General features: G+C 44.6%; 1 protein-coding gene across 4 annotated transcripts; it reads left to right on the forward strand.

The window, feature by feature from the left end:
- Positions 1-5,529: 5,529 nt before the first annotated feature.
- Positions 5,530-17,990, forward strand: LOC106572652 (molybdate-anion transporter). 4 transcript variants are annotated; one of them, XM_014147024.2, is made up of 5 exons: positions 5,530-5,728; positions 10,152-10,294; positions 10,579-10,660; positions 12,677-13,068; positions 13,862-17,990. In XM_014147024.2, exons 4-5 carry the CDS (start codon positions 12,757-12,759, stop codon positions 14,999-15,001), a joined length of 1,452 nt encoding a protein of 483 aa, XP_014002499.1. In that variant the 5' UTR covers positions 5,530-5,728; positions 10,152-10,294; positions 10,579-10,660; positions 12,677-12,756; the 3' UTR covers positions 15,002-17,990. The 4 variants fall into 4 exon arrangements, with proteins under 4 accessions (XP_014002499.1, XP_045552279.1, XP_014002496.1 ...); XM_045696323.1 differs by having other exon boundaries at positions 10,152-10,660; XM_014147021.2 differs by lacking the exons at positions 10,152-10,294; positions 10,579-10,660 and having other exon boundaries at positions 5,534-5,728.
- Positions 17,991-18,245: the final 255 nt, after the last annotated feature.

The following is an 18,245-nucleotide window of genomic DNA, read 5'->3' on the forward strand; positions in this document are numbered from 1 at the left end:
ATGCGAGCTGTGGCAAGAAGGTTTGCTGTGTCTGTCAGCGTAGTGTCCAGAGCATGGAGGCGCTACCAGGAGACAGGCCAGTACATCAGGAGGCGTGGAGGAAGCCGTAGGAGGGCAACAACCCAGCAGCAGGACCGCTACCTCCGCCTTTGTGCAAGGAGGAGCAGGAGAAGCACTGCCAGAGCCCTGCAAAATGACCTCCAGCAGGCCACAAATGTGCATGTGTCTGCTCAAACGGTCAGAAACAGACTCCATGAGGGTGGTATGAGGGCCCGACGTCCACAGGTGGGGGTTGTGCTTACAGCCCAACACCGTGCAGGACGTTTGGCATTTGCCAGAGAACACCAAGATTGGCAAATTCGCCACTGGCGCCCTGTGCTCTTCACAGATGAAAGCAGGTTCACACTGAGCACGTGACAGACGTGACAGAGTCTGGAGACGCCGTGGAGAACGTTCTGCTGCCTGCAACATCCTCCAGCATGACCGGTTTGGCAGTGGGTCAGTCATGGTGTGGGGTGGCATTTCTTTGGGGGGCCGCACAGCCCTCCATGTGCTCGCCAGAGGTAGCCTGACTGCCATTAGGTACCGAGATGAGATCCTCAGACCCCCTGTGAGACCATATGCTGGTGCGGTTGGCCATGGGTTCCTCCTAATGCAAGACAATGCTAGACCTCATGTGGCTGGAGTGTGTCAGCAGTTGCTGCAAGAGGAAGGCATTGATGCTATGGACTGGCCCGTCCGTTCCCCAGACCTGAATCCAATTGAGCACATCTGGGACATCATGTCTCGCTCCATCCACCAACGCCACGTTGCACCACAGACTGTCCAGGAGTTGGCGGATGCTTTAGTCCAGGTCTGGGAGGAGATCCCTCAGGAGACCATCCGCCACCTCATCAGGAGCATGCCCAGGCATTGTAGGGAGGTCATACAGGCACGTGGAGGCCACACACACTACTGAGCCTCATTTTGACTTGTTTTAAGGACATTACATCAAAGTTGGATCAGCCTGTAGTGTGGTTTTCCACTTTAATTTTGAGTGTGACTCCAAATCCAGACCTCCATGGGTTGATAAATTGGATTTCCATTGATTATTTTTGTGTGATTTTGTTGTCAGCACATTCAACTATGTAAAGAAAAAAGTATTTCATAAGATTATTTCTTTCATTCAGATCTAGGATGTGTCGTTTAAGTGTTCCCTTTATTTTTTTGAGCAGTATATATTCAAGAAGCATGTTTGAAAAAATACAATATTGAACAGATTTTTATCGTCATCCTGTTTTCACACACACACACACACACACACACACACACACACACACACACACACACACACACAAATAACCTCAAGTTCTCCACTTGGTGAAAGATGGTCTGTTAGAACGTACATCAGTGTTTTACGCTTACCGTTACCCTCCTGGACAGATTCATGTGTAATGCTGTTTACCCAGAGACCAAAAGACTGTTCACTTACTTGTTTAACTCATTCCTAATCTACTGACCATCGCCAAACCACAGTTGAGAGAGAATCAGAGAAGAAGATGTTTGTGGACAATGATGAGTCAGGGACCATTATAGGTGACTGAATGTGTGGGGATTTAATGTGTGAATAAGAGAAAGAGATTCTGTATATATAATAATAATACATAGATAAACTTTACACTTAAGATCATATGACTCCCATTTCACTTACAAACACGTCTGGGGTTTAAATATGCAATTAAGTCTATATATATATTCAACAGACTTGGATTTCATATAGAAATGCTATTTTCTGTGTATTGTTACATCTGCATCAGGTTTAATGGAGACAGAGACAGCACTGTGTCTCCAAGCATGTTGGGTTTTGTACTCCATTTTGTTCAGATTATTTTGTTGTTGTAAATAATATATTGTCTTATTCAAATAATAACAATATATGGTGGATCTGCTGGACAAAATCACAGTACATAAGACAAGTTTATGGATCAGAGCCTATAGAAATGTTATTGACTCTCTAAAGGGTGGGGGTTGGTAATGAAGAAGTGGACTATGCACTGGAGAAAGTCATGTTGGAGAGGGCTCTGTATTGTATTGGGGAGAGGGATGTGCTATTAGCAGACATTCTTATCCAGAGTAGAGTAGTGAGTGCATGCATTTTCATAACTCACAATGGTGTCAGATCAGGTTGCATATTGAATCAAACCAGTAGAATCCCTGAATTCACCAGCGCTCCTCACTCCACAACCCACAATATGCACATTCTCCCCTATCCCCATCCCCAAGGTTTGTCATACAAACTGAAAAAGAGACTCGGGGTGAATAAGGATCTTACCTGATTGCTACAGATCTGAGCACATCTTCTACATTTTGAAAATGTTGTTTCTTCTTGTTCTTCCACAGAAATTATATAAAGATGAAATGATGTATCTATTGAATTCCGCCTTGTGTTTCTTCTTTGGTGTCCCAGAATAATCTAACACAACAAATCTACAAGCCTTACATTCCGTGATATGCAGGTTTCCACAAAAATCCTGCTTCACTAATGCTGTACAACACACTGACCCAATTTAGTACTTAATCTATGAAAATACCACAGTAAAAATCAAGTCATAAATAAGACTGACTAGTGCCTATACCGCTTACTGCCCTTCAAATTGTTAAAGAGAGAAAACTGATTCTCAGTAGTAGGCTACAATTATACCAACTTGCATGCATTACAGATTTTGTATTAAACAATAATGTTATGCATGAATCATCATTGCATAATCATTTCTGAATAGATTATTATGCAAAAAATATATATTCTGGGTGTTCTGCAAGAGTAGCTCTTGGTCATGACTCTCAGTTCCATTATATTACACATAAGAGTCATTGAAGGAAGGCCTCTTCTGTAGGGGAGAGTTTTGTTAAGAGCCGCGACACTCGGTCTGAAAATGAACATGCATCACTTGCAGTACGGTTTTGGAAGCATAAGGACATAGCCGCGAGAAGTAGTTTGGGGGTAGGGGTGCTGTGATTTTTTGCCGACATAAAAAACGCCTCACAAGTCCTCAACTGGCAGCTTCATTAAATATTACCTGCAAAACAACAGTCTCAATGTCAACAGTGAAGAGGCGACTCTGGGATGCTGGCCTTCTAGGCAGAGTTCCTCTGTCCAGTGTCTGTGTTCTTTTGCCCACCTTAATCTTTCTTTTTATTGGTCAGTCTAAGATATGGCTATTTCCTTGCAACTCTGCCTAGAAGGCCAGCATCCCGGAGTCGCCTCTTCACTGTTGATGTTGAGACTGGTGTTTTGCGGGTACCATTTAAAGAAGCTGCCAGTTGAGGACTTGTGAGGCGTCTGTTCCTCAAACTAGACACTCTAATGTACTTGTCCTCTTGCTCAGTTGTGCACCGGGGCCTCCCACTCCTCTTTCTAGTCTGGTTAGAGCCAGTTTGCACTGTTCTGTGAAGGGAGTAGTACACAGCGTTGTACGAGATCTTCAGTTTCTTGGCAATTTCTCGCATGAAATAGCCTTCATTTCTCAGAACAAGAATAGACTGATGAGTTTCAGAAGAAAGTACTTTGTTTCTGTCCATTTTGAGCCTGTAATCGAACCCACAACTGCCGATGCTCCAGATACTCAACTAGTCTAAAGAAGGCCAGTTTTATTGCTTCTTTAATCATAACAACAGTTTTCAGCTGTGCTAACATAATTGCAAAAGGGTTTTCTAATGATCAATTAGCCTTTTAAAACGATAAACTTGGATTAGCTAACAGGAGTGATGGTTGCTGATAATGGGCCTCTATACGCCTATGTAGATATTCCATTAAAAATGTGCCGTCTCCAGCTACAATAGTCATTTACAACATTAACAACATTAACAATGTCTACACTGTATTTCCCATCAATTTTATTTTAATGGACCAAAAATGTGCTTTTCTTTCAAAAACAAGGACATTTCTAAGTGACCCCAAACTTTAGAATGGTAGTGTATGTTACCAGTTTCTTCAAGTACTTTGAAAATGCAACTTATTTCTATGTGAAAATGCAAATAGTCTATTCATTCCTTTTCCAATTTAGTAGACACTCTTATCCAGAGCAACTTACAGTTGTGAGTCCATACATTTTCATACGTTTTCGTACTGGTCCCCTGTGGGAATCAAATCCACAACCTTAGCATTACAAGCACCATGCTCTACCACACCACAGCACATCATCACATCATCACAAACCACTTGATGTCTCAATGTACTCAATTAGTGTAGTGGTCATTGTTTTTCTTCGTGGTGATAGAAAGTCTACAGGTATTAACCTAGATGACCAGCCTATGTACAGTACAGTAATGTACATTAAGTGGTTTGTAAGGATGGTAAATTAATGCTGCACGAAAAGTGGTTGTTTTCTATGTTATTTGATCAAGAAAAATATTTAATGTGATGTGGATGTTTTGTGTCTTTTTCCAGAGCTTTGCACCTTTTGATGTAAATGTTGAGGACAGGGTTTTGTTCTTTCTGGATTCTATTAGAATGACAATCGCAGAGAAAGGGACAGGGCAACAACTCTTACAATTCCAACTATTGAATCCTGCAAGATACTGTTCGTAATTATACTACTACCTTTTAGCAAAAGCAGAGATGCTGCTGCAAAAAAATGGCCCTGCTACAGAAGTCTATATATCGGTCTGCTAATACTAGTAAAGGCCCAGTGTTTAATTTATATATTTTTTGTTTTTCTGATTTTTCAGGGTGTGCTACAGCACCCTCAGCACCCCTACTTCCCGCAGTTATGCATAAGGACCTTATATTTCATATCAGCAAGAAATAATTGATTTGTTTTACTGATACACAACTTTATAGGGTTCCCACACAGCCATATGTCCATGTTACAGAGCTTGTTCATGGAAAACAGACTACCTATGCGAATTAGCTATCTTCTTCTTTGAACACTGACATACGCCACAAACTTGATGTCACTGAAACATACCATTGGCTGCAACTGTGGTAAAACCAGTTAAAACAGTGTCCAGTAAATTTGTATTTTGCATTTGTGAGATTATTTTGATTTGATATGAAAGTAAAGGGATTTATGTTTCTATAACTGTACTGCAATTGATAATCGCTTCACGTTTAGATGGAGTATTTGACTGTTTTGGCTTCCAGAGCCAATTCACCCTTTAAACAGAACATATAAGAATGTCCTTGGAAGGTGTAAAAAATATTTTTTTTAAATGTATGAAATGTATGCATTCACTACTGTAAGTCGCTCTGGATAAGAGCGTCTGCTAAATGACTCAAATGTAAAAATGTAAAAAATGTAACGTTAGGCTCCTTAAGTCCAATATTGGGCAACTGCACGGTTTCCAGTAGTTACCACACACACAAAGTAAAAAATGGCTATATCGTAAAAATTCATGACAACAAACATGTGCTTTTTGCACTTAATTTAAGGATAGGGTTAGCCATAAGGTTAGTAGTGTGGTTAAGGTTAGGTTTAAAATCACATTTTAAGAAGATAAATTGTATAAAGGTTTATGACTGTGGTAACGACCCTACTGCCAGTGCAGAGATGGAGAAGTCATGCACAATCGGGATAGAAAAAGAAAGGCTGCCCCCAACTGGTGAAACTGAAATCAGAACCCGGAAATAGGTGGCGAAATTAGGACGTTGTAGAACACGGATTGTCGGAGCTGTCTCCTCTTCTTACTCGTAGTTAAATAACTTTAAACCCTACTTTAAAGTGGCATGGAGCAGGTATCAAACAAGATGGTAAGCATATCAGTCAGGTTGTTTGACAAGTTTCGGTAGCTAGCATAATACTAAAAGGATTATGGTGAGCGAGATAGCTAGCTAACTGTGTATCTAGCTCTGGTCCATTGGGTTAGGTGCGGGTTGAGCTTCCTTCAGCGCCATACATCCAAATCGTTTTTAGAATAAACCCAATATAGACCACAGCCTTTCGTTTCCAATGGGAACTAGTGGTGGGGAGTCGACTCCAAAAGATTCGATTCATCGACTTGTATTTCTGGGTGTCAAGCTTCTATTCCGACTTCCTAAAATACTGTATTTTTTTTTGCAACGGATGAAACTATTTTCCGTAGGCTACTTCGAGAACACAAACTCTCGAATCTTTCACAGCAAAGAAAGAGCGAGCGAGGGAGAGAGATGGGAGGGGCAGAACCGTGCATCGGTAATCAACAGATGTATGGTAGGTTATCGCAATTTCCTGGCTTTGTAATGTCTCGCGCAAGTTCATTAAAGTAGGACTTATCAATGAAAAGGCTGAGATATTCTACACGCAACAGACCAAAGACACACTCGCGTTTTTCATAACGGAGGGAAAGAGGAGCAGGCAGAGAGAAAGTCAGAACCGTGCTCATAGCCTTCTAAATTCACCAAAAGTATATTAAAGTAGGCTATATATTAGGCTATCAATGAGTATGGCTAAACTATTCTTGATAGTGCCATTGAAGTTGAACATGTGAATTTAAGTTGAACATAGCCAAATGCATCAGTTTAATTAGGCCTAAATGAGTTTATTTAATGAAACCCTGGCTGGTGATGTCCTAACCCTACGAACAGGGTTGGAGAGACCTGACCTAGGCAGTGGATCGCAAAGTCGCATCCCCGCTAAACATTTTGGCAAGTTCACTTTCTCATCCGTAAACACAGTCAAGTGGAAATACGGTTCAGTAGTTCAAATCAGCAGGATGTGGGGCATTGTTATTGTGAATAACGTGTACATGGCTGGATCGCTAAAATCATCACACTTCATACATGTAAATAGTATGGGGAGACCTATACATTTGGCAGCCAAGCACGAGTTATCAGTGTAGCGTATTATCGTGTGGACATGACGTTGAAATTAATGAAATATCTGCACGTTTACAATTTAAAAACCTCCAGGCTCCCGTCATAAGAGTAAATTTGAAATAATAATAATTACAGGGGGAAGTTTGGACAAACTAATCCTGTGTGAATTGGCCTCTGGAATAACGCACATGCTTGGATAATAATTACAAAACCAACGTCTCTAGTAGTAATATCCGTCCGAATAGGGCTAGAACATGGCAAATAATAGCTTCATCAGAATAGAGTGCGCCGCTTCCCATGGGATCCGTCGAGGCTGCACACAGCTGGAATATTCTAGTTTCTACACATCACCCTATATATTCAAACAAAATGGGCAGCCTCATGCTCATATCAGTCCTCTAGAACGCAAATGTAGTCTTCCTACTAGGACTGCAATAATGAGATGGTGTGTATGTTTGTGCGCATCCGTGTGTGTGTTTTGGGAGTCGACTCCAATCACCAACTCCTGTGATTGGAGTCGACTCCAAAAATCCTGGAGTCTTGCACCACAAATGAGTCATAGTGGGCAGGACAAGAACGAACTAGCAAGATCCTATTGCGCGTTCTAGCATGTATTTGCTTATTTCCGCTGGGGAACGCCTACTGAAGTATGTATGTGCAATAACTTGTACTCCTTCTAAACAATGCAGTTTTATTTAACTTGGGCAAAAAGTAAATCTACAAAACTCCACTCTGTTCTTAACAGATTCTACTTTTGGGAACAGAAAACTGTATTGAGATCAAATGATTCATCTATGAGAAAATGTACGTAATGTCAGCCAGAATTCTTCTCTCACCTGATACTTCACATTTATACTTCCAGTCAAGTACTCGTTACAGCAATGTGAATAGTCTGGGTAGCCATTTGATTAGGTGTTCAGGAGTCTTATGGCTTGGGGGTAGAAGCTGTTTAGAATCCTCTTGGACCTAGACTTGGCGCTCCGATACCGCTTGCCGTGTGGTAGCAGAGAGAACAGTTTATGACTAGGGTGGCTGGAATCTTTGGCAATTTTTTTGAGCCTTCCTCTGACACCGCCTGATATAGAGGTCCTGGATGGCAGGAAGCTTGGCCCCAGTGATGTACTGGGCCGTACGCACTACCCTCTGTAGTGCCTTGCGGTCGGAAGCCGAGCAGTTACCATACCAGGCAGTGATGCAACCAGTCAGGATGCTCTCGATGTTGCAGCTGTAGAACCTTTTGAGGATCTCAGGACCAATGCCAAATCTTTTCAGTCTCCTGAGCGGGAATAGGCTTTGTCGTGCCCTCTCCACAACTGTCATTTCCTCATAGGCTTTGTCCAACTAACCATTGCAAAGTTAGTGCCTACAAAAAGTCATCATTACTACTTCTCTCAATGGAAAGATGTAGCACAGATAGAACAATGAGTCAGATATCTCCAAGAACACTAAGGTAACCTGTCTAAATGACTACTGACCCGTAGCACTCACGTCTGTAGCCATGAAGTGCTTCGAAAGGCTGGTCATGGCTCACATCAACACCATTATCCCAGAAACCCTAGACCCACCCTAATTTGCATACCGCTCTAACAGATGATGCAATCTCTATTGCACTCCACACTGCCCTTTCCCACCTGGACAAAAGGAACACCTATATGAGAATGCTATTCATTGACTACAGCTCAGCGTTCAACACCATAGTACCCTCAAAGCTCATCAATAAGCTAAGGATCCTGGGACTAAACACCTCCCTCTGCAACTGGATCCTGGACTTCCTGACGGGCCAACCCCAGGTGGTAAGGGTAGGCAACAACACATCCGCCACACTGATCCTCAACACAGGGGCCCCTCAGGGGTGCGTGCTCAGTCCCCTCCTGTACTCCCTATTCATTCATGACTGCACAGCCAGGCACGACTCCAACACCATCATTAAGTTGCCGATGACACAACAGTGGTAGGCCTGATCACCGACAACGACGAGACAGCCTATAGGGAGGAGGTCAGACCTGGCCGTGTTGTGCCAGGACAACAACCTCTTCCTCAACATGATCAAGACAAAGGAGATGATTGTGGACTACAGGAAAAAGAGGACCGAGCACGCCCCCATTCTCATCGATGGGGCTGCAGTGGAGCAGGTTGAGAGCTTCAAGTTCCTTGGTGTCCACATCACCAAAAAACTAACATGGTCCAAGCACTCCAAGCCAGTCGAGAAGAGGGCACGACAAAACCTATTCCCCCAAAGATTCCAGCCACCCTAGTCATAAACTGTTCCCTCTACTACCGCAAGCGGTACCTGAGTGCCAAGTCTAGGACAAACAGGCTTCTCAACAGTTTTTACCCCCAAGCCATAAGATTCCTGAACAGGTAATCAAATGGCTACCCGGACTATTTGCATTGTGTGCCCCCCCCCCACCCCTCTTTTACGCTGCTGCTACTCTCTGTTTATCATATATGCATAGTCACTTTAACTATACATTCATGTACATACTACCTCAATTGGGCCGACCAACCAGTGCTCCCGCACATTGGCTAACCGGGCTATCTGCATTGTGTCCCACCCACCACACGCCAACCCCTCTTTTACACTACTGCTACTCTCTGTTCATCATATATGCATAGTCACTTTAACCATATCTACATGTAGTACTACCTCAATCAGCCTGACTAACTGGTGTCTGTATGTAGCCTCGCTACTGTATATAGCCTGTCTTTTTACTGTTGTTTTATTTCTTTACTTACCTATTGTTCACCTAACACCTTTTTTGTACTATTGGTTAGAGCCTGTAAGTAAGCATTTCACTGTAAGGTCTACACCTGTTGTATTCAACGCACGTGACAAATAAACTTTGATTTGATTTAAATGGCGTTTTGTAAGGTTTTTGGATAAATGGTGAAAATAAGGTCAGTGGTGAACACAGGCTTGTTATACATTTTGTTTTATGCGATAATCTTCATCAGTTAACATCACTTTTTTGTGAATTTAGAAGCATTTATGTAATTTTAAAAAAGCACAAAGGCTTCATAATTCATAAAGGTCATGTTAACTGACTGATATTATCTCGTATAACAAACATATAAGCACAGAGTTTCTAAACCCAGAGGCGCAACATCGCAAGACTTCTGGGAACACTTGCGAAACAGACCAAACAGATAAGGCCGGGGTTTGTGGTTTTAGAAGTCAGTGAGAGAAGTAACATTCTTCCTTAGTTGTTCATTTTCTAAAAATCTAAGACACAACTTAGATTTGAGCCAATGTCTTAAGTAGTTGAACATGTTATTACTCCAAACTCGTGAAGGTGACAAACTGACATGTTTTTATTTTGGTCAAAAACAACTTTATATTGAAGGAGTGTCTTTGATTTGACGGCCTGCTCATCCGCAGTTCAGCGCGAGACGACTGTTCGCCCCGATGAAGTGTTTCTACACATGAGCTTAGCTAGCCAACGTCGCCATGCCATCGCCTACAAGTGTGATCGGGGATTTCTATTGGAGAAGCAGTTTTAGCTTATCTTCAAACCACAGGAGGTTGGTGGCACCTTAATTGGGGAGGACGGGCTTGTGGTAATGGCTGCAGTGGAATGGTATCAAACACATGGTTTGATGCCATTCCATTCACTCCGTTCCAGACATTATGATGAGCCGTGCTTCATACTATACCGAAATAATAAAATATTTCAGTTGTGTATCTTACTTAGTTTTTATTTGATTACTACATTATTTTTAATTCCTTAAAGTCATCATCTCATCTCTGCTCAGGCAGTAGAAGCCAGACAACGTTCTCTGTGTTTTCCATACTGAACTGTCTTTAGTCATCCTATTTAGCTAGGCTTGCCTGCCTAAGCATGCTGCAAAGATGGCTGACGAAAACATTTGACTAGTTCTTCAAAGTAGGTAAGGCATACTTTCACGAACAGTCTCTATCCCTCTCTCTTGTCGTTGTGTACATGTCTATCTTATGTGGTCTGTGTGTATCTAACCATCCATCTCAGTCTGAGCCTGGAAAAACAGGCGCAATGGATTATGGTCATTGTAGTTAATTACCACGTTTCTTTGCTGAAGTAGGTTGAATATTTTTTTAATGAAGCCTCCTTAATGAAAACTCCATTCAGCCCAGAGTCCCACATAGTTATTGACTTGATTTCTGTCATCAATGATTAGATTTGTCTCTAGAGAAATGGCACGTTGGGCTCACAAAAAAACGCAAACTAAATGGAGTAATTGAACTGATGTCGGTCAATTAGTTGTTTAATAACAAAAAACAACCAAATGTTGGTTAATCACTCAGCACTTCATATTGATGGCTGAACGAACCAGAGGTAACTCATTTCGGGGTTTTAATACTACAAGCTGGCGAGCTCTATTCACCCCTCCATATAGGACTTTTTTTCACGATTTTGTTTAGTAAACAGGCTTCAATAAACTTTTGTTACTCACCAAAGTAAAGATATTGCTGGAGTGCTGACAAAATGTTCTCTGTATGCTGCCAAAATAGCTGTGGCTCACCCATGCACATGCGTCAGATGCAAAATGCACGTGAATGCATCCAGAATGGAATAGGCATTCATTGCTGCATCTCGTGGTGCAGATCCAACGCTCAACTCTCTTCTTTTTTTCTTTTGGAGAAACAACAGTTTGCGCATACAGAGAAATGTTGTAGCTGATTTCATGGTCAATCCAACATCTAGCATTTACAGCAATGCGGTCTCGGCAGAAGTCAGAGCGTTCAAACTTCTTGCACTTCAGGGCGCTGTCATATTCATCCAATAAGTTGGTCTGCACCACACCACTCAGTGATTCAGGGCCAGTGGTGTCAAGTACTTAAGTAAAAAATACTTTAAAGTACTACTTAAGTAAGTTTTTATTGGTATCTGTAATTTCTATTTTTCAGAACTTTTATATTCCTAAAGAAAATAATGTACTTTTTTCTCAACATTTTCCGTGACACCCAAAAGTACTCGTTACATTTTGAATTCTTAGCAGGACAGGAAATGTATCCAATTCACACACTTCTCAAGAGAACATCCCTGGTAATCCCTACTGCCTCTGATTTGGCGGACTCACTAAACACACATGCTTCGTTTGTAAATGATGTTGGAGTGTGCCCCTGGCTATCCGAGTGTGCCCCTGGCTATCCGAGTGTGCCCCTGGCTATCCGAGTGTGCCCCTGGCTCCGTAATCGCGTCACACCCTCCATAAGGAGCCTCTGGACCACATTTCGCGGATCAAGCATAAATCGGCTTTTAGTCAGCACTCTAGTAACAAAATCCTCTGTGGGATGAATGGAAAGATGCAGGCTGTTGAATAAAGTCATCCGTACATATTGGCCTGGACCAGAGCTACTAATATTATCTGCCAAGCTTAATGCTAGCTGTTTAGCTATCTTTTGGTACAAAATGTACATTGGTATCCAAGGAGGTTGCTACCTGCCAGATCTTTAGTTTGATTTTAAGCCTTTGAAACTATCAAACAAGGAAAGTATTTTGCTGTAACTGCTATAATGCCTCGTTCACGTCATGTCGGAAACTCTGAAATCTCTGACTTGCTAACCATGGCTGGAGAGTGGCATGATCCAGAGTTTCCCACTTGGGAGGTATCAGAATCAACCAATGGGAAGCTCTACGCAAATAACTTACATTCATTTTAACTCGGAGGTCCCGAGTTTCCGACATGACGTAAAGGTGGCATAACACCTGCAAATCTGTGTACACGACCAATAAACTTTGATTTGATTTGTAGTCATCTCATGCAGCAGTATCCAGATGAGATGACACCCCTAAGCAAACATCTTCTTTAGATAGCTAGAATGGACGCCACGTTTACATAACTTGGCTTTAAGTTATTTATGTTGGTAGATATTCACAATAACTGTCTTTATGGTGCCGTTAGTAATAGTCTCTGTCTCCGCAGCCTTTGACTGAGCCACAACGGATAAGACAGGAGTGAAGAGACCTCCCCGCCCCTAACAGTCACACTTGGACAAACCCATCATGTTGGTGACAGTCTACCTGGCCATGGTGGTGCTACTGGTGCTGTGTGTCTGTCTGGAGCTAACGGCACGTCGCTTCACCCCACCTCAACCCACCCCCTCTGCCATGGGCACCAACCCTGCCTTCCGTAGGTTCCAGACCTTGTTCCTCCGAGGCTACCTCTTAGCCTTGTCGGGTGACTGGCTGCAAGGGCCATACCTCTACAAGCTCTACCGCCATTACAGCTTCCTGGAGTCCCAGATAGCCATCCTGTATGTCGTTGGCCTGGCCTCCTGTGTGCTGTTTGCCCCTGTGGCTAGCTGGTTTCCTCAGGTAACAATAACCAGGACCACAATGTCAAAAAATCAAATTAAAATGATCTAAGTTTATTCATCATCAAGTACACGGTTTACTGCAGGTATAAATGGTGCAGTGTAATGCCTACTTGCAAGCTCCTTCAACAGTGCAGTATCAATATAATCCAAATTTAAAAAAATAACAAGTACTAGAAGAAAGTAGTATGCATTGTAGTAATAAAACTGATATACAGTATAAATTCTGAATGTGCTATGTCAAGTGTGACTATTTACAAATATGAAGGCAATAGTGTCTTGGGTGGGCAATTGAGTAAAATAGTATAGAAATAGAACAGCAGCATTGACTGTGTGTGTGCTTGTGTGTCAGGGTTGGCTGTGTGGAGAGTCCATGTAAATAGTCTTTAAGGTGCAGGTCTGAGCAGGTAGACAGCTAGCGTTAGCCGTTCAGCAGTTTAATGGCCTGGTGGTAGAAGCTGTCTCGGAGCCTGTTGGTCTGAGAACCAATGATCCGAGAGCCAATAAAAATAAGTCCTTAAACCATTGTTTCCCAATCCTGGTCCTGGGGACCCAAAGGGGTACGCAGTATTGTTTTTGCCCTAGCACTAACACTCCTGATTCAAATAATCAAAGACTTGATGATTAGTTTAATCAAGTTTGTTAGTGCTAGGGCAAAAACCATAATGTGCACCCCTTTAGGTCCCCAGGACCAGGATTGGAAAACACTGCGTTAGATTTTTTAGAATGTATATATTGTTGAACTGCTATGACTGAGGTAACTATGTATTTAAAATGTGCATTAATGAATTCAGGTCCTGGGGCGGAGACGGACCTGCCTGCTCTTCTGCGTGGCCTACTCAGCCTGTTGCCTCACCAAGCTGTCCCGTGACTACTTTGTCCTGATCCTGGGTCGCGTGCTAGGAGGCCTGTCCACCTCTTTGCTCTCCACAGCCTTCCAGGCGTGGTACGTGCACCGACATGTTGACATCCACGACTTCCCTAAAGAATGGATCCCCAGTACCTTCACCAAGGCTGCTAGCTGGAACCACGGGCTGGCGGTGGGGGCTGGGCTGGTGGCTAACATGCTGGCTGAGTGGCTCCACCTGGGGCCTGTGGCGCCCTTCCTCCTGGCCGTGCCCTGCCTGGGGGCCTGTGGCTGGGTGGTGCTGACTGATTGGGGTCTGGAGGAGAAGGATGGAAGCCTGGAAGGGGACAACAAGACGCCCTTGCTCGGTCCTTCTAGTTCAGCACCTCTGGCCCGGGCTTCTGCGCAGGCCCGGTTCTGGCGCAGCTGTCAGGAAGGCCTCCGCTGTCTCTTATCAGACAGACGGGTGATGCTGCTAGGAGGAGTCCAGGCTCTATTTGAGAGTGTCCTCTATATATTCATCTTCCTGTGGACCCCCGTCCTGGACCCCTACGGCCTCCCGCTGGGCATGGTCTTCTCCTGCCTGATGGCAGCCAGTATGGCGGGGTCCCTGCTCTATCGCCTGGCCACCTCCACCTGCTACCGCCTCCAGCCTGGTCACCTGCTCTGCTTCTCCATGCTGCTCGCCTTTTTCTCCTTCTTCATGCTCATCTTCTCCACTGCCCCGGGCCAGCCCAGACCCCGCGAGTCCCTGCTGGCCTTCCTGATGCTGGAGCTGGCCAGTGGCCTCTACTTCCCTGCTGTCAGCTTCCTCCAGGGGAGGGTGATCCCAGAGGAGAAGAGGGCCGGGGTGCTGGCCTGGTTCAGGCTGCCCCTTCACCTGACGGCCTGCCTGGGGCTGCTGGCGCTCCACAGGGAGGTGTCGGGGACCGGAGGGGGCGAGGGGGGTAGTGGAACCAGGCACATGTTTGGTGGTTGTGCTGTTTTGATGCTAGCTGCACTCTTGGCTGTGGTCAGTCTCTTTACACTGGGAAGGAACGATGTGGATCTCAGACTGGATGGGCCCAAAGGAGAGGGAGATGTATGACATTTAGATTCAGAAAACTGAACTGTCCCAACATTGGGCAATGCCATGGAGGAGAAGGACTAGGAATACACTTACTGCTTTGTTTACAGAGATGATGACTTGTTTGGGAACTGAACAACTTTTGTATGACTGAAAATTGAAGCTTAATCAACATAGGAGTTGCTAATATAAGACAATGATTTAAAATAATCTGGTGTTGGTAAGGTATATATTTTTTGTTGCAAGATTTCCTGATATTTATTTGTTTTCGTTTTGTTAAGACTAGCAAATATATTGTTAGATTGTTGCGTATATGAAGAAAATTGAGTTACTTTGGATTTACTATGTGGCAGTCTGCATCTTCTCAAGGGGTTGGGTTAAATGCAGAAGAAGCACTTTGGTTGAATGCATTCAGTTGTGCAACTGACTTATTTCTTTAAACACACACACACACACACTCTGACGCACTTGCTTGTTTATTAATGTTGCACCAGTTGGTAGCTCCAGGATGTTATTTATATCTCAGCCTGACCACGTCGTAGGGTTTATCAACTGCATTTTTCAGGGTGAACCTCTCAGCCAGGGCAGAACAAGGCTTCCATCACTAGCGTTGTTCAGGGTGAACCTCTCAGCCAGGGCTGAACAAGGCTTCCATCACTAGCGTTGTTCAGGGTGAACCTCTCAGCCAGGGCAGAACAAGGCTTCCATCACTAGCGTTGCTCGGGGTGTACCTCTCAGCCAGGGCAGAACAAGGCTTCCATCACTAGCGTTGCTCGGGGTGAACCTCTCAGCCAGGGCAGGCTTCCATCACTAGCGTTGTTCGGGGTGAACCTCTCAGCCAGGGCAGCAAGGCTTCCATCACTAGCGTTGTCCAGGGTGTACCTCTCAGCCAGGGCAGAACAAGGCTTCCATCACTAGCATTGTCCAGGGTGTACCTCTCAGCCAGGGCAGAACAAGGCTTCCATCACTAGCATTGTTCAGGGTGAACCTCTCAGCCAGGGCAGAACAAGGCTTCCATCACTAGCGTTGTTCGGGGTGAACCTCTCAGCCAGGGCAGAACAAGGCTTCCATCACTAGCGTTGTTCGGGGTGAACCTCTCAGCCAGGGCAGAACAAGGCTTCCATCACTAGCGTTGTTCAGGGTGAACCTCTCAGCCAGGGCAGAACAAGGCTTCCATCACTAGCGTTGTTCAGGGTGAACCTCTCAGCCAGGGCAGAACAAGGCTTCCATCACTAGCATTGTTCAGGGTGAACCTCTCAGCCAGGTCAGAACAAGGCTTCCATCACTAGCGTTGTTCGGGGTGAACCTCTCAGCCAGGGCAGAACAAGGCTTCCATCACTAGCGTTGTTCGGGGTGAACCTCTCAGCCAGGGCAGAACAAGGCTTCCATCACTAGCGTTGTTCGGGGTGAACCTCTCAGCCAGGGCAGAACAAGGCTTCCATCACTAGCGTTGTTCGGGGTGAACCTCTCAGCCAGGGCAGAACAAGGCTTCCATCACTAGCGTTGTTCGGGGTGAACCTCTCAGCCAGGGCAGAACAAGGCTTCCATCACTAGCGTTGTTCGGGGTGAACCTCTCAGCCAGGGCAGAACAAGGCTTCCATCACTAGCGTTGTTCGGGGTGAACCTCTCAGCCAGGGCAGAACAAGGCTTCCATCACTAGCGTTGTTCAGGGTGAACCTCTCAGCCAGGGCAGAACAAGGCTTCCATCACTAGCGTTGTTCAGGGTGAACCTCTCAGCCAGGGCAGAACAAGGCTTCCATCACTAGCGTTGTTCGGGGTGTACCTCTCAGCCAGGGCAGAACAAGGCTTCCATCACTAGCGTTGTTCGGGGTGAACCTCTCAGCCAGGGCAGAACAAGGCTTCCATCACTAGCGTTGTTCAGGGTGTTCCTCTCAGCCAGGGCAGAACAAGGCTTCCATCACTAGCGTTGTTCAGGGTGAACCTCTCAGCCAGGGCAGAACAAGGCTTCCATCACTAGCGTTGTTCGGGGTGTACCTCTCAGCCAGGGCAGGCTTCCATCACTAGCGTTGTTCAGGGTGAACCTCTCAGCCAGGGCAGAACAAGGCTTCCATCACTAGCGTTGTTCAGGGTGTTCCTCTCAGCCAGGGCAGAACAAGGCTTCCATCACTAGCGTTGTTCAGGGTGAACCTCTCAGCCAGGGCAGAACAAGGCTTCCATCACTAGCGTTGCTCGGGGTGTACCTCTCAGCCAGGGCAGGCTTCCATCACTAGCGTTGTTCAGGGTGAACCTCTCAGCCAGGGCAGAACAAGGCTTCCATCACTAGCGTTGTTCAGGGTGAACCTCTCAGCCAGGGCAGAACAAGGCTTCCATCACTAGCGTTGTTCAGGGTGAACCTCTCAGCCAGGGCAGAACAAGGCTTCCATCACTAGCGTTGTTCAGGGTGAACCTCTCAGCCAGGGCAGAACAAGGCTTCCATCACTAGCGTTGTTCAGGGTGAACCTCTCAGCCAGGGCAGAACAAGGCTTCCATCACTAGCGTTGTTCAGGGTGAACCTCTCAGCCAGGGCAGAACAAGGCTTCCATCACTAGCGTTGTTCAGGGTGAACCTCTCAGCCAGGGCAGAACAAGGCTTCCATCACTAGCGTTGTTCAGGGTGTACCTCTCAGCCAGGGCAGAACAAGGCTTCCATCTCTAGCTCAGCTGCTTGCTCCGGCAGAAATATCACCCTTTCTAATATCACATAACTTGATACTTCAGCGTATCAATTCAGTTTCAGCTCTTATGAAAAAAGCAACTTTGCAATCAATTGACATTACACATTGTCAGTGTAAGGAAAATATATTATGAATCGTTTGTTGTGGACCAATATCAGATCATTTCCTTTTTTGAAATAGCTGTTATAGAAACAGAACTTGTATGGGGCTTGTCAGACCTGAATACATATTGGAGAGGCATTGGTACTTGCCTTATTCTTAAATCCTTGTCCTCCAGGACCTTCAGTAAAACAGGACATGTTGTAAATATGGAATAAATAAGATTTTAATACCCTCTGCCATTTTGTGGTCCTTTGAATTGCAGTGATGATGTTGTTTGACTGATTTGTCATACTCCACATAGATAACATCAAGGCATATTCTACAGTCTTACATTGTTTTACAACTAGGAGATTCTAGTATTTTCATGAATGTAGTAGTCGTTCAGGAATGAAATGTAGAATGCTGAATCATTGCATTACCTAAAAATAGACCATTTTAAACTTTGTTTTTTTCTTGCTCTTAAGTTACTGCAGAAAAATATGAATGCTG

This window comes from Salmo salar, chromosome ssa15 (assembly GCF_905237065.1).
Source record: "Salmo salar chromosome ssa15, Ssal_v3.1, whole genome shotgun sequence".
NCBI classification, from domain to species: domain Eukaryota; kingdom Metazoa; phylum Chordata; class Actinopteri; order Salmoniformes; family Salmonidae; genus Salmo; species Salmo salar.